Genomic DNA, 15,914 nt, shown 5'->3' with positions numbered 1-15,914 from the left:
AGCCCCCTTTACTGGCTCAAATAGCTGACCAATCAGACTGTTACCAACCCTTAGTAAAGTTTAGGAAAAAATGGTGTTTGACCAGATACAATGCTATTTTACAGTAAACAAATTGACAACAGATTTCCAGCACGATTATAGGGAAGGACATTCAACAAGCACAGCACTTACACAAATGACTGATGATTGGCTGAGAGAAATTGATGATAAAAAGATTGTGGGGGCTGTTTTGTTAGACTTCAGTGTGGTTTTTGACATTATCGATCATAGTCTGCTGCTGGACAAACTTATTGTTATGGCTTGTCTAACAGAACACAGATGGTGTTCTTTAATGGAAGCCTCTCCAACATAATCCAGGTAGAATCAGGAATTCCCCAGGGCAGCTGTCTAGGCCCCTTACTTTTTTTCAATCTTTACTAACGACATGCCTTTGGCTTTGAGTAAAGCCAGTGTGTCTATGTATGAGGATGACTCAACACTATACACATCAGCTACTACAGTGACTGAAATGACTGCAACACTTAACAAAGAGGCTCAGTTAGTTTCAGAAAGGGTGGCAAGGAATAAGTTAGTCCTAAATATTTAAAAAAAACTAAAAGTGTTGTATTTGGGACAAATCATTGACTAAACCCTAAACCTCAACTAAATCTTGTAATAAATAATGTGGAAATTGAGCAAGTTGAGGTGACTAAACTGCTTGGAGTAACCCTGGATTGTAAACTGTCATGGTCAAAACATATTGATACAACAGTAGCTAAGATGGGGAGAAGTCTGTCCATAATAAAATGCTCCTTTACCTTCTTAACAGCACTATCAACAAGGCAGGTCCTACAGGCCCTAGTTTTGTCGCACGTGGACTACTGTTCAGTCGTGTGGTCAGGTGCCACAAAGAGGGACTTAGGAAAATTGCAATTGGCTCATAACAGGGCAGCACGGCTGGCCCTTGGATGTACACAGAGAGCTAATATTAATAATATGCATGTCAATCTCTCCTGGCTCAAAGTGGAGGAGAGAATGACTTCATCACTACTTGTATTTGTGAGAGGTATTGACATGTTGAATGCACCGAGCTGTCTGTTTGAACTACTGGCACACAGCTCGGACACCCATGCATACCCCACAAGACATGCCACCAGAGGTCTCTTTACAGTCCCCAAGTCCAGAACAGACTATGGGAGGCGCACAGTACTACATAGAGCCATGACTACATGGAACTATATTCCACATCAAGTAACTGATGCAAGCAGTAAACTTTGATTTAAAAAACAGATACAAATACACCGTATGGAACAGTATGGACTGTGAAGCAACACAAACATTGGCACAAACACATGCATACACACACATGATTACATACGCACTATACACACACGTACACATGGATTTTGTGTTGTAGATATGTGTTAGTGGAGTAGGGGCCTGAGGGCACACACTTAGTGTGTTCTGAAATATGTTATGAATGTATTGTAATGTTTTTAAAATTGTATAACTACCTTAATTTTGCTGGACCCCAGGAAGAGTAGAAGCTGCCTTCGCAGCAGCTAATGGGGATCCATTATAAACACTAAATACAAATACTCTGTGTTTGCTGAGGGCACGTAGGTCTAGAATGGGACCCAAAGTCCTGTTCCTTTTCTTAACCAGGAAATACCGGCTGTACCAGCATCCCGGATCTTCGACATAGGAACCACTCGGCTTGTCTGCTTCTGGAGACAAGAGGAAATGTCCTCCCTCAAAACGGGCGCTGAGGCCTTCGGGAACAGTCGACGTGATGATGCTGCAGAAGCGAGGGGGACTTACAACAAATTGTAGCCTGTACCCTGACGTCACTGTTTGCATGATCCATGGCGACACTGCACATGTGCACCATTAGTCGGAGCAGTCAGCGAGACTCCCGTGAAGTGCCATCTGAATGGGCGGGATGCCACCTTGTGGACTGGGAGAGATAGTTCTTCCATTTCCACCACTCCTGACAATCGTGTGTCTGAACATGGAGAAGGGACACTTTTCATCGAACTCACATGTAGGAGACACAATACTTTTGACACCCGTGAACACTGTGGAACAAGGTCTGCCTAAAGCCCGGCCCACTCTGGCTACACAGGCTCAGGCGATCAGTGGCGTAACTCGATTGGCAGTGCCACTTGGGGGTACTGTTTTCACAATGAGCCTTACTGGTTTAGACGGTAAGATAATGTTCTGGTAACCATCTGGCACCAAGCACTGGACCGCACAAATTAAAAACAGACCCAGGGAACGAAACGCTATCATGGAGGTTACCCGACTGACCAGTAAAAGGTACTGGCGACAATGTGCTTTGTAACCTAGTTGGGAATGTGATAGACAGCTCTGAAAAACTGACTCCTTCTGTGGTAACAGGCAGGGGCGATTCGTAATTAATTTAATTCCCAGGAATGAAGAGCATTGAGCTAGAGACAGACAGCTCAGTTCAGGGCTCATATGAACCACAGAGACTGTGGGATAATAGCGTGGTTGTGTCCAACCCTGCTCGTTCCCTTAACTCCGCTACCAACAACAAATCGCCTATAGAGCCCATAACCTGTATCACTTGACACCTCGTAGGGACTAGTGAGCTACAGGCAGGAATCAGCAATGAATCCCAGTAATGACCCACCAAGGGGGCTCTGGCAATGGCTGACGTAGTACCCCGTTTGGACCGTAACCAAACATGGGGGCACAGTAATGTTTTTTTGGAGGGGCGCACTGGCCCCTCGCTACGGGGGTTACCATAGCCAAAGGCTTGGGGGCTACTTCCTCATCGGAGGTGCCCACAAACCCCGCTTCCTCCACTCCCTCCAACTGCAGAAATTGAAAGTAGGAATGGGGTTGCCATAACGCCGGGGGAAAGCTAATAAGTTAAGCATGCTAGCCGACGTTAGCCAGGAGGCTTTTTAGTCTAAGCTAGGCCAGCTAACCAAGCGACGTAATGCTATGTATACTAAAAAAGAGAGCTACCCCAGCAACTCCACTGTGGGGAGAGAGGAATAGCTATCTTGCCTCGGCAAGTAGCAAACCTGGCTAGCAGGCTACGCAGTGCTTGTTTAGCTAGCCAGGTCTCGAAAGCCCACGTAGGACCGCATCATCAAGGTGGGACAGGACCCTTCATCAACAAGTCTGGGAAGAGAGGCATGCGGTGCTTGACAGAGGCCGACACATTTGACGGAGGATACCCACTGAACCTGTCCACCCTCTCTCTTCGACTAGCCTCCCGTAACCAGCGACAGAGCGCACAGGAGCCGGCTTGGGCTCAGGCAGCCACCGCATACCCCAACCCCAGGCAGACAAGACATTTGCTCCGACCACCCAATCTATCTCCGCTTTCTGCATCTTGGCCCAGCCGAGGTACCGGAATCCGGGAAAGGAATGTCGGCCATCAGTAATTCCAAGCTTCCTCAAGAATACAACAAGTATTTCCAGGGAGTTTGTACGCAGTGCGTGGCAATGCGCACACGGACTGGTTCGAGTGAGGGCCGCCTGAGCGTGCTCCAAGCCGAGATAAACTACACGTAGATCGTGAGTATCTTTCAGAGAAATGCTATAACTGCATGATATTGACCCCGAACCCAGCTTAGCAATCGTTGTCTCAGTTGTTTTCTTAGCCATCTTACTCATTGCACCAGCAAATTGAAGAATAACACATTTTTCGTGAATAAGAGACAAGTACAAACTTCAGCACAAAACATCCAGGGGGTGAGCACTATGTTTTTTGTTTAAAATTTTAGTCATTTATCAGACGCTCTTATCCAGAGCGACTTACAGTAGTGAGTTCATACATTAATAATTGAATGTATGAATCTGAGCCTCACGCTTGTCACCTGTGGAAGGTGGGACTTCCAGCAAAGCATGGATTTCATTGGCCTTGTCAGGTGTGATTGTATATCCTTCAATCGAAGTCGCGAGAGTGCGACTCCCCATAGTATGTTGTACCGAAGTTGACCGACTGAAAGGGAACAGTATATGACTTGGGTGGCTGGAGTCTAACCATTTCTAGGGCCTTCCTCTGACACTGCCTGGTATAGAGGTCCTGGATGTCAAGGAGCTCGGCCCCAGTGATGTACTGGGCCGTACGCACTACCCTCTGTAGCGCCTTGCGGTCGGATGCCAAGCAGTTGCCATACGAAGAGGTGATACAGCCAGTCAAGATGCTCTCAATGACCCCCTTATTTTATTACAATTTTTTGCCCTGACTCTCTTGAACAGACTCGATGTACACTCACTGGACTCTAACCACACACTCTCACATACTACACTGACACTCCAACACACACACACACACATACACATATGCATATTGACGCCACACACACACACACACACACACACACACACACAAACGCTGCTGCTACTCTCTGCATATAATCTATGCATATTCACTTTACCCCTACCTACAGTTGAAGTTTAAAGTGAGGGAAAAAAGTATTTGATCCCCTGCTGATTTTGTACGTTTGCCCACTGACAAAGGCATGATCAGTCTATAATTTTAATGGTAGGTTTATTTGAACAGTGAGAGACAGAATAACAACAAAAGAATCCAGAAAAACGAATGTCAAAAATGTTATAAATTGATTTGCATTTTAAAGAGGGAAAAAAGTATTTGACCCCTCTGCAAAACATGACTTAGTACTTGGTGGCAAAACCTTTGTTGGCAATCACAGAGGTCAGATGTTTCTTGTAGTTGGCCAACAGGTTTGCACACATCTAAGGAGGGATTTTGTTCCACTCCTCTTTGCAGATCTTCTCCAAGTCATTAAGGTTTCGAGGCTGACGTTTGGCAACTCGAACCTTCAGCTCCCTCCACAGATTTTCTATGGGATTAAGGTCTGGAGACTGGCTAGGCCACTCCAGGACCTTAATGTGCTTCTTCTTGAGCCACTCCTTTGTTGCCTTGGCCGTGTGTTTTGGGTCATTGTCATGCTGGAATACCAATCCACGACCCATTTTCAATGCCCTGGCTGAGGGAAGGATGTTCTCACCCAAGATTTGACGGTACATGGCCCAGTCCATCGTCCCTTTGACGCGGTGAAGTTGTCCTGTCCCCTTAGCAGAAAAACAACCCCAAAGCATAATGTTTCCACCTCCATGTTTGACGGTGGGGATGGTGTTCTTGGGGTCATAGGCAGCATTCTTCCTCCTCCAAACACGGCGAGTTGAGTTGATGCCAAAGATCTTGATTTTGGTCTTATCTGACCACAACACTTTCACCCAGTTCTCCTCTGAATCATTCAGATGTTCATTGGCAAACTTCAGACGGCCCTGTATATGTGCTTTCTTGAGCAGGGGGACCTTGCGGGCGCTACAGGATTTCAGTCCTTCACGGCGTAGTGTGTTACCAATTGTTTTCTTGGTGACTATGGTCCCAGCTGCCTTGAGATCATTGACAAGATCCTCCTGTGTAGTTATGGGCTGATTCCTCACCGTTCTCATGATCATTGCAACTCCACGAGGTGAGATCTTGCATGGAGCCCCAGGCCGAGGGAGATTGACAGGTCTTTTGTGTTTCTTCCATTTGCGAATAATCACACCAACTGTTGTCACCTTCTCACCAAGCTGCTTGGCGATGGTCTTGTAGCCCATTCCAGCCTTGTGTAGGTCTACAATCTTGTACCTGACATCCTTGGAGAGCTCTTTGGTCTTGGCCATGGTGGAGAGTTTGGAATCTGATTGATTGATTGCTACTGTGGACAGGTGGCTTCTATACAGGTAACAAACTGAAATTAGCAGCACTCCATTTAAGAGTGTGCTCCTAATCTCAGCTCATTACCTGTATAAAAGACACCTGGGAGCCAGAAATCTTTCTGATTGAGAGGTGGTCAAATACTTATTTCCCTCATTAAAATGCAAATCAATTTATAACATTTTTGACATGCGTTTTTCTGGATGTTTATGTTGGTATTCTGTCTCTCACTGTTCAAATAAACCTACCATTAAAATTATAGACTGATCATTTCTTTGTCAGTGGGCAAACGTACAAAATCAGCAGGGGATCAAATACTTTTTTCCCTCACTGTACATAAACCTTAGCCAAATACATTTAAACTCAGTTTTTCACAATTCCTGACATTTAATCCTAGTAAAAATTCCCTGTTTTAGGTCAATTAGGATCACCACTTAATTATTTGATTTATTTCATATTTTATTTCATTCATCACATTCCCAGTGGGTCAGAAGTTTATCATACACTAAATTAGTATTTTGTAGCATTGCCTTTAACTTGTTTAACTTGGGTCAAATGTTTCGGGTAGCCTTCCACAGGCTTCCCACAATAAGTGGGTGAATTTTGGCCCATTGCTCCTGACAGAGCTGGTGTAACCGAGTCAGGTTTGTAGGCCTCCTTGCTCGCAGCATGATGCTGCCACCCCCGTTCTTCACGGTTGGGATGGTGTTCTTCTGCTTGCAAGCAACCCCCTTTTTCCTCCAAACATAACGATGGCCATTATGGCCAAACAGTTCTTTTTGTGTTTCAACAGACCAGAGGACATATCTCCAAAAAGTACGATCCTTGTCCCCATGTGCAGTTGCAAACCGTAGTCTGGCTTTTTTATGGTGGTTTTGGAGCAGTGGCCTATTCCTTGCTGAGCGGCCTTTCAGGTTATGTCGATATAGCACTTGTTTTACTGTGGATATAGATAATTTTGTACCTGTTCCCTCCATCATCTTCACAAGATCCTTTCCTGTTGTTCTGGGATTGATTTGTACTTTTCGCACCAAAGTACGTTCATCTCTAGGAGACAGAAGGCGTCTCCTTCCTGAGCGGTATGACGGCCTCGTGGTCCCATGGTGTTTATACTTGCGTACTATTGTTTGTACAGATGAACGTGGTACCTTCAGGCATTTGGAAATTGCTCCCAAGGATGAACCAGACTTGTGGAGGTCTACAATTTTTTTCTGAGGTCTTGGCTGATTTCTTTTGAATTTCCCATGATGTCAAGCAAAGAGGCACTGAGTTTGAAGGTAGGCCTTGAAATACATCCACAGGTACACCTCCAATTGACTCAAATGATGTAAATTAGCCTATCAGAAGCTTCTAAAGCCATGACATCATTTTCTGGAATTTTTGGATGTAAACCTTTGACAAACTGGAATTGTGATACAGTGAATTATAAGTGAAATAATCTGTCTGTAAACAATTGTTGGAAGAATTACTTGTGTCATGCACAAAGTAGATCAAATCAAATCTTATTTGCGGGAGATGTCCTAACCGACTTGCCAAAACTATAGTTTGTTAACAAGAAATTTGTGGAGTGGTTGAAAAAACATGTTTTAATGACTCCAACCTAAGTGTATGTAAACTTCCGACTTCAACTGTACATGTACATATTATCACAATTACCTCGACTAACCTGTACCCCTGCACATTGACTCGGTACCGGTACCCCTTGTATATAGCCATGTTATTGTTATTATTTTTCCTTTAGTTTATTTAGCACATTTTTCTTACTTAGTTTTTAAAAACTCTGCACTGTTGGTTAAGGGCTCGTAAGTAAGCATTTCACGGTAAGGTCTACCTTTTGTATTCGGCGCATGTGACAAATACAATTTGATTTGATGGATAGTCGGAGGTCGTAGCGTGATTTATTATAAGCACCTGGATTAGTGTCCCGCTCCTTGAAAGTGGAAGCTCTAGCCTTTAGTTCAGTGCGGATGTTGCCTGTAATCCATGGCTTCTGGTTGGGATATGTACGTACAGTCACTGTGGGGACGTCGTCGTCGATGCACTTATTAATGAATGTTTGAGTTTTTGGTATATTTCCCAGGACTGTACAATTAGGCTTATGCCTCGAACGAGGATGTGACTTAAAACAAGAGTCAATTAGGGTTACCTGCTACGGGCCAGGACTGAAATACCATCACTTGTTTAGGATTTCAGTCCTACATAGAGAATAGGGTGCCATTTGGGATGCATCCCTCAACTATGCCTGATTTCCCCCAGACTACTGTGCCCGCTGCCATGTGCACAGCATGTCTCAACAATAGCCTGTCTACTCTCTGAGGATACACACACCCTGGTGGAGTCAGATCTACAGTATTCTCAATGTCCCAGACAATGTGACATGAGAATGATGAACCCAAATACAAAAGTGTGCTCAATGCTAATGCTATTGTATGGCAGTGAGCAGGGAAGTGAAGGAGTCAAGGGTGCAAGGAGTCAAGGAGTCACATAAGGAGTCAAGGGTGCAAGCCCACATAAAATTCACATTATAGTAGATCATGTGATACCCTTACCATCCAGGCTATGCCACACACCCACTGACGCTCAATTACCAGGGTTACCCGCTCTGAGACTACACCTCCCAATGGGCACCAAGGCCCAAGAACCAATGGTGGCTGCTGGCACTTTAATAAATCGGAGGACAGACTCATGGCTGGAACAGAAAATTAATAAAACATAATAAAGTGCACACCCACCCACAATTTTGTCATTTAGCAGATGATCTTATCCAGAGCGATTTACAGAAGTGAGTGCATACAATACCAGTCAAAAGTTTCGTACTTTTTTTGTACTGGTCCCACGTGGGAATCGAACCCACAACCCTGGTGTTGCAAGCACACACACACACACACATTAAATTGGCCCAGATAACAGATAACATGTGGCCTACTGTAGGCTGTGTGTGACTGGAACACAATGGATGCACAAAATAGGATGCCACCAGGGAGACATTGAATTGAGAATGGAAGCAATCTCCACTAATAGCGTGCTATTTAATGAAGTACATTTTAAGTTAAAGCTCAATCTCATTAATAATGGATTTACAATGTGGTTTTTTTCAATATCACACCTACATCAGTATAGGTTTCTATATAGATTTTGAACTTCAAATTAATGTAGTGAATTTTCATGAGATTCCATTTATTCTGACATTATGTGCTCTTTGCAAAAGGAGTATGTATTGTAGCAAATTCAGGGGGAGCCCAAACCGGGACTCGAACCTGGGTCCAGCGACTGTCAAGCCAACACCTTAACTGTTATGCCAAGAGGTCCAAACCTCTTGACAAGGTCGCTAGGTGTTGGGTTAAGGTCGCTACATTATCCCTTCCTTCGGGAGAGCGTGTCCCAATGCTTCTCTATACCAAGTCCCTCTCACGTGTACACGCCTCTCCAATGGTGAATTGATTAACTTGTTTTGTTCCCTCATCAATCTACACACAATACCCCATAATGACAAAGCAAAAACTTTGTTTACATTTATACAAAAAAACTACTGAAATATCACATTTACATAAGTATTCAGACCCTTTACTCAGTACTTTGTTGAAGCACCTTTGACAGCGATTACACCCTTGAGTCTTCTTGGGTATAACACTACAAGCTGTATTTGGGGAGTTTCTCCCATTCTTCTCTGCAGATCCTCTCAAGCTCTGACAGGTTGGCTGGGGAGCGTTGCTGCACAGCTATTTTCAGGTCTATCCAGAGATGTTCGATCGGGTTCAAGTCCGTGCTCTGGCTGGGCCACTCAAGGACATTCAGAGAGTTGTCCCAAAGCCACTCCTGCGTTGTCTTGGGTGTGTGCTTAGGGTCGTTGTCCTTTTGGAAGGTGAACCTTCGCCCCAGTCTGAGATCCTGAGCGCTCTGGAGCAGGTTTTCATCAAGGATCCTCTGTACTTTGCTCCGTTCATCTTTGCCTCAATCCTGACTAGTCTCCCAGTCCCTGCCGCTGAAAAACATCCCCACAGCATGATGCTGCCACAACCATGCTTCACCATAGGGATTGTGCCAGGTTTCCACCAGAAGTGACGCTTGGCATTCAGGCCAAAGAGTTCAATATTGGTTTCATCAGACCAGAGAATCTTGTTTCTCATGGTCTGAGAGTCTTTAGGTGCCTTTTGGCAAACTCCAAGCGGGCTGTCATGTGCCTTTTACTGAGGAGTGGCTTCCGTCTGGCCACTCTACCATAAAGACCTGATTGGTGGAGCGCTGCAGAGACGGTTGCCCTTCTGGAAGGTTCTCCCATCTCCACAGAGGAACTCTAGAGCTCTGTCAGAGTGACCATCGGGTTCTTGGTCACCTCCCTGACCAAGGCCCTCCTCACCTCAGTTTGGCCAGGCGGCCAGCTCTAGGAAGAGTCTTGGTGGTTACAAACTTCTTCAATTTAAGAATGATGGAGGCCACTGTGTTCTTGGGGACCTTCAATGCTGCATAAATGTTTTGGTACACTTCCCCAGATCTGTGCCTCGACACAATCCTGTCTCGGAGCTCTACGGACAATTCCTTCGACCTCATGGCTTGGTTTTTTCTCTGACATGCACTGTCAACTGTGGGACCTTATATAGACAGGCGTGTGCCTTTCCAAATCATGTCCAATCAATTGAATTTATCACAGGTGGACTCCAATCAAGTTGTAGAAACATCTCAAGGATGATCAATGGAAACAGGATGCACCTGAGCTCAATTTCGAGTCTCATAGCAAAGGGTCTGAATACTTACAATACCAGTCAAAAGTTTGGACACACCTACTCATTCAAGGGTTCTTCTTTATTTGTACTATTTTCTACATTGTAGAATAATAGTGAAGACATCAAAACTATGAAATAACACATATGGAATCATGTAGTAACCAAAACCTTCAGCTGGAATGCTTTTCCCACTGTCTTGAAGGAGTTCCCACATATGCTGAGCACTTGTTGGCTGCTTTTCCTTCACTCTACCGCCCGACTCATCCCAAACCATTTCAATTGGGTTGAGGTCGGGTGACTGTAGAGGCCAGGTCATCTGATGCAGCACTCCATCATTCTCCTTCTTGGTAAAATAGCCCTTACAAAGCCTGGAGGTGTGTTGGATCATTGTCCTGTTGAAAAACAAATGGTAGTCCCACTAAGCCCAAACCAGATTGGATGGCGTATCGCTGCAGAATGCTGTGGTAGCCATGCTGGTTTAGTGTGCCTTGAATTCTAAATAAATCACTGACACCAGTGTCACCAGCAAAGCACCCCCACACCATAACACCTCCTCCTCCATGCTTTACGGTGGGAACTACACATGCGGAGATCATCCATTCACCCACACCGCGTCTCACAAAGACAAAAATCTCCAATTTGGATTCCAGACCAAAGGACACATTTCCACTGGTCTAATGTCCATTGCTCGTGTTTCTTGGCCCAAGCAGGTCTCTTCTTATTATTGGTGTCCTTTAGGAGTGGTTTCTTTGCAGCAATTCGACCATGAAGGCCTGATTCACACAGTACCCTCTGAACAGTTGATGTTGAGATGTGTCTGTGACTTGAACTCTGTGAAGAATTTATTTGGGCTGCAATTTCTGAGGCTGGTAACTCTAATGAACGTATCCTCTGCAGCAGAGGTAACTCTGGGTCTTCCATTCCTGTGGTGGTCCTCATGAGAGCCAGTTTCATCATAGCGCTTGATGTTTTTTTGTGACTGCACTTGAAGAAACGTTTCCGTATTGACTGTCCTTCATGTCTTAAACTAATGATGGACTGTCGTTTCTCTTTGCTTATTTGAGCTGTTCTTGCCACAATATGGACTTGGTCTTTTACCAAATAGGGCTATCTTCTGTATACCCCCACCACCCCCCCTCCCTTGTCACAACACAACTGATTGGCTCATTAAGAAGGAAAGAAATTCCACAACTTAACTTTTAAGAAGGCACACCTGTTAATTTAAATGCATTCCAGGTGACTACCTCATGAAGCTGGTTGAGAGAATGCCAAGAGTGTGCAAAGCTGTCATCAAGGCAAAGGGTGGCTATTTGAAGAATCTCAAATATATAAAATATATTTTGATTTGTTTAACACTTTTTTGGTTACTACATGATTCCATATGTGTTATTTCATAGTTTTGATGTCTTCACTATTAGTCTACAATGTAAAAAATAGTAAAAATAAAGAAAAACCCTTGAATGAGTAGGTGTGTACAAACCTTTGACTGGTAGTGTATGTAAATAAGGCGTTTCTGTTTTTGTTTTTTTATACATTTGCAAAAATGTCTAAAAACCTGTTTTCGCTTTGTCATTATGTGGTATTGCGTGTAGATTGCTGAGGATTCAATTTTTTAAAATCCATTTTAGAATAAGGCTGTAACGTAACAAAATGTGGAAAAAGTCAAGGGGCTGAATACTTTCCGAAGGCACTATATATATGTTCTGCTCAGAAAACCAAATAAAACCACCGGCCGCCAGTTGGGGAACAGTATTGATATCTTATCCTCATGTGTTGAGGTCTACTTGACACACACATTCTATAGCACACAACATACCCTCAACCTCAATGTTCAGAACCCAAATGTCTAAAATATATATTTGATATATTCTTAATTTAGGGAGATCAATGTGATTTATTACTGTTTTTTTCCATACACACACTGTACTTGTTTGTAAATAATAGGCCTAGTTGTAATGAGTAACACATTTGTATACTAAACTGGGCTGCATACATCTCGGCCTGTGGTATGAGGAATTCAATTCTGCATGCACAACTTTGAGTTCGCCATTTGATCAAGCACATTCACATGGATATCACATCATGAAATATGATACCATTTTGTTTTACGACAAACTATTTTCTCTCCCAGTTATTGTTTATTCAAGACATAACACCAATCACCCCACCAAGAGGCTACTCAGGGCACTCAAAGGGCTTTACAGTGCGCGTAAAAGATGAAACGCTATACGTTCAATGGCAGGTGGTGCCTAATAACGAATAATTGTAGACCCTCTTGGGCATGATGGGAGCCAAGTGTACCAAATGTGTAGGCCTACGTGCAGTCGGAACATACGTAGGCTTACTAGGCTAATGGGCTGTTGCTACTCCATTCATTCAAAATAGCATATAAAACGCTTACCTCCAAATCTGCCCAAGCTGCAAGATGTGGATGACGGATAGAGCGGACCAGATAAAGACTGAACAGGACGCCGACCTTTGCTTATTAGTCCGGGTTGCGGTGCTGCTGTTACTGTTGCTTGTGGTGTTGCTCTTGCTGGCGGTGGATGCCTGTTTTTGAGGTGTGGACGGGTGGGCGCCCACATCTCCATGTGAAGTAGAACCGCTCAGCAGCTTCCCGTCCATGTGGGATGAGCAGTTTGCCGCACCGGCGGCATTTGAGCTCTCCTCGGTGCTGAAATCGTGGACGAACCATCGGAAACTGAAGACTTGGACGGAGAACGACCCTAACACCACAAAAAATAGTGTGAGCCCGAACCACCAGTACTCGCGACGGAGGTAATAGTCGACAGAAAGCCAAATATCGGTGCCTACATCGGCGAAATACACCGCCACTGCGGCGAGGATCCATAGACAGTCCCATATCGTGTATTTTGTGTGCTGCTCTCTGCCAAGGCGAAGACATGTCGAATTAGAACCACAGCACCGAGATTCCCCATTCACAAAGTCCCCATCCCCGGTTCCCGAATCCGGCTGCGATCCTGGAACGAGTCCTTGTACTGAGCCCGAGTGGTCCGAATTCTGCAAAGGCGTGAAAGCCACATCGCTCTTTTTCATTTTCAATACCCCATCCGATTTAGCGGCCATTATCGTAGCTTTCTCTTTCTCCTCTTGCCAACACCGTCTTTTCTCCTCCGGTTTTCTCGTCTCCCCCTCGGCTTCTATTTTCCAGGTGAAAATATACTGGGCTGGGCGACCTACTCTTCAGCCAGCTACAGCGCCGCCTGTTCATAACAAAGCAACACTGCCGCTCGGCAGCGGGTACGAACCATATGCTCTCCCATGGCACATACTTAAAACTATGACATCATTGCTTTGCAACTCTTTCACAATTGCTCCTCACCTCACAGTTCTCCCCAATAGCCACAATAGGGCTTCAGCATATTGCAATTCACTCTGACAGGCCTGATTCATCCAAATAGGCATGAAAAATAATAATAATATGCTACCTGTTTTACTGACCTGTTATGAAAATGTGCGGGGATAAAAATGTATTCCAAAGGACTACAATCAAATGAATTGTAGGCATATAGCCAATATTTCAGATAGACTAAACACTTGACCAATGATGCTCAAAATACAATATTATCCTAATCCAGAGGGAATGGGGCTTTCGTGCTGCCACAATGAGATAATACAATAGCTATAAATAACTGGAGCAGTGACGCACCCAATAGCACGTGCTGATTTGTGGTTAAGTAGTCAATTCCACTATTCACATATATAGGCTATTTATCCATATATATTTATCCATGGTGGTTAAAGTGCATAAAACGGTTAATTCAGCAACATGGACAGCTCCCGCGTCAAACCTCCTTCATACTTTACTGCTCATATAGAACGCGCGGGTGGGTGACCAAGTCCCCTCGTTTATCACTAGAGGGACCCGAGACCGTCATAAGGCAGGTTGACCCGGGTTTATTCGACAAAAAATAATAATTGCGACATGTATAATGGAAACGGCAGATATAGGAGAAACTTTCTAAAGATCGACAAAAAAAATTATCCATTTGACAGGGATGGATTTTTCTTTTGTCGAACTTCTTAAAAATAAATGATGATGGAAACGGTGTTTTTCGAATAAATGATGATTGCTGAATCATTTTGAACGTAGCCTACGTCGGGCACGTGATGTCACTGTGTAACTATAAAGCTCCACTCCACATTTAATTATAAATGCCTACTGCTTGCAAAATCTTTTTTTTCATGTATAAGAAATACTATTTATTTGTAGGACAAGAATTGTCCTGACTTTCAAGAATGCCTGAATTGCTTCGTCTTGGTTTTCTGGTTGGCTGGCAAGTTTCACCATCCAATTATTTCAGATATACAGTAATGCAAGTTTCGCCATGGCACGGACCCTAGCGAAACGTTGGCACATGAGAATTATTAGAATATGGCAAGTATGAAAAATTTATGCACTCACTAACTGTAAGTCGCTCTGGATAAGAACGTCTGCTAAATGACCAACAACAAAAAAATGTAAAAGAAAAGGACCAAATTCTTGTATTATATCCATTCTGGCATTTGCGGGCTGGCTGAGAAATGAAACATGTAGGTGGGAGCCATAGGCTACAGGCTGTCACCAATTTATTAATGAGCAATTTGTCTAAATAGGTAATGGAAACACTTGGAAAGTTTACCGACACATTTTCTGTTTCCATCAGGCCTGTCATATTTTTTTTTATCTGACATGTACTTTACTCACATAAAAAGTTGGATGGAAACGTGGTTACTAACCAGGCACATTTGCTATGTAACGCAACAGTTTTTGTGACAAAACTATTGGTAGAGTTGAAAATGTGATGGAAACACATTGAACTTTAGATTTTTATTTGGTACATGAAAACATATGCGGAAAAGTATATTTTGTGTGCAATAAGTCATCATGCACTGATTTTTATCCACAACAAGTTAATTTGGTGGAAACACACCACTGGTGGGAAAAGCTGTAAAACAACCAGAAATAAATGACTGAATAATGAAATGTGTACAGAATGTTTCTTAGAGTATCCAGATATAAATATGGACCCAATCATAGGGGAAAATGAATCCATGTCCCATGACTGATTGACAGGCAGGTGAGACTACAGAGGTGTGAGAATACAGAGATGGGGAAAAACAGGACAACTCCATACTTCTCTATTCCTAAACACTGTAACACACCCATCATGGCTTACATAGTGGCACTGCGGCACCTAGGGGCCCCGCCTAACAACCTTAGCCTCCCTCCCAGGCAGCCGATCTGCGATTCATGTTAAAGCTTCAAAGATGACACCATCTGTCATCATTAGTGGTGCAGGGGAGGTAAATACCTTGGCTTGACTCGCACTGCCAGTGTTTGGCAGATCCCATTTTAAGCCCCACTAACGGAAGATGGGCGTCACACTTCTTCTTCTGCCACTGGCCAGTGCTGTGCATTCTGCTGTGCCTGTGGCCATCTCTCTCTCTCTCTCTCTCTCTCTCTCTCTCTCTCTGACTGCCACAGCCCCAACACC

General features: G+C 44.0%; 1 protein-coding gene across 1 annotated transcript in view; it reads right to left on the bottom strand.

Moving 5' to 3' along the window:
- Nucleotides 1–14,041, bottom strand: part of LOC121580937 (XK-related protein 4) — a 101,388-nt gene extending 87,347 nt beyond the window's left edge. The window contains exon 1 of the mRNA XM_041896150.2: nt 12,818–14,041. Coding sequence (XP_041752084.1) covers nt 12,818–13,503 — 686 coding nt within the window. The 5' untranslated portion in view covers nt 13,504–14,041. The remainder of the gene's footprint in view (nt 1–12,817) is intronic.
- Between the last annotated feature and the right edge of the window lie 1,873 nt (nt 14,042–15,914).

The sequence above is a fragment of the Coregonus clupeaformis genome, chromosome 14 (genome assembly GCF_020615455.1).
Source record: "Coregonus clupeaformis isolate EN_2021a chromosome 14, ASM2061545v1, whole genome shotgun sequence".
NCBI lineage: Eukaryota > Metazoa > Chordata > Actinopteri > Salmoniformes > Salmonidae > Coregonus > Coregonus clupeaformis.
This window is presented reverse-complemented; position numbering and strand designations above follow the sequence as displayed.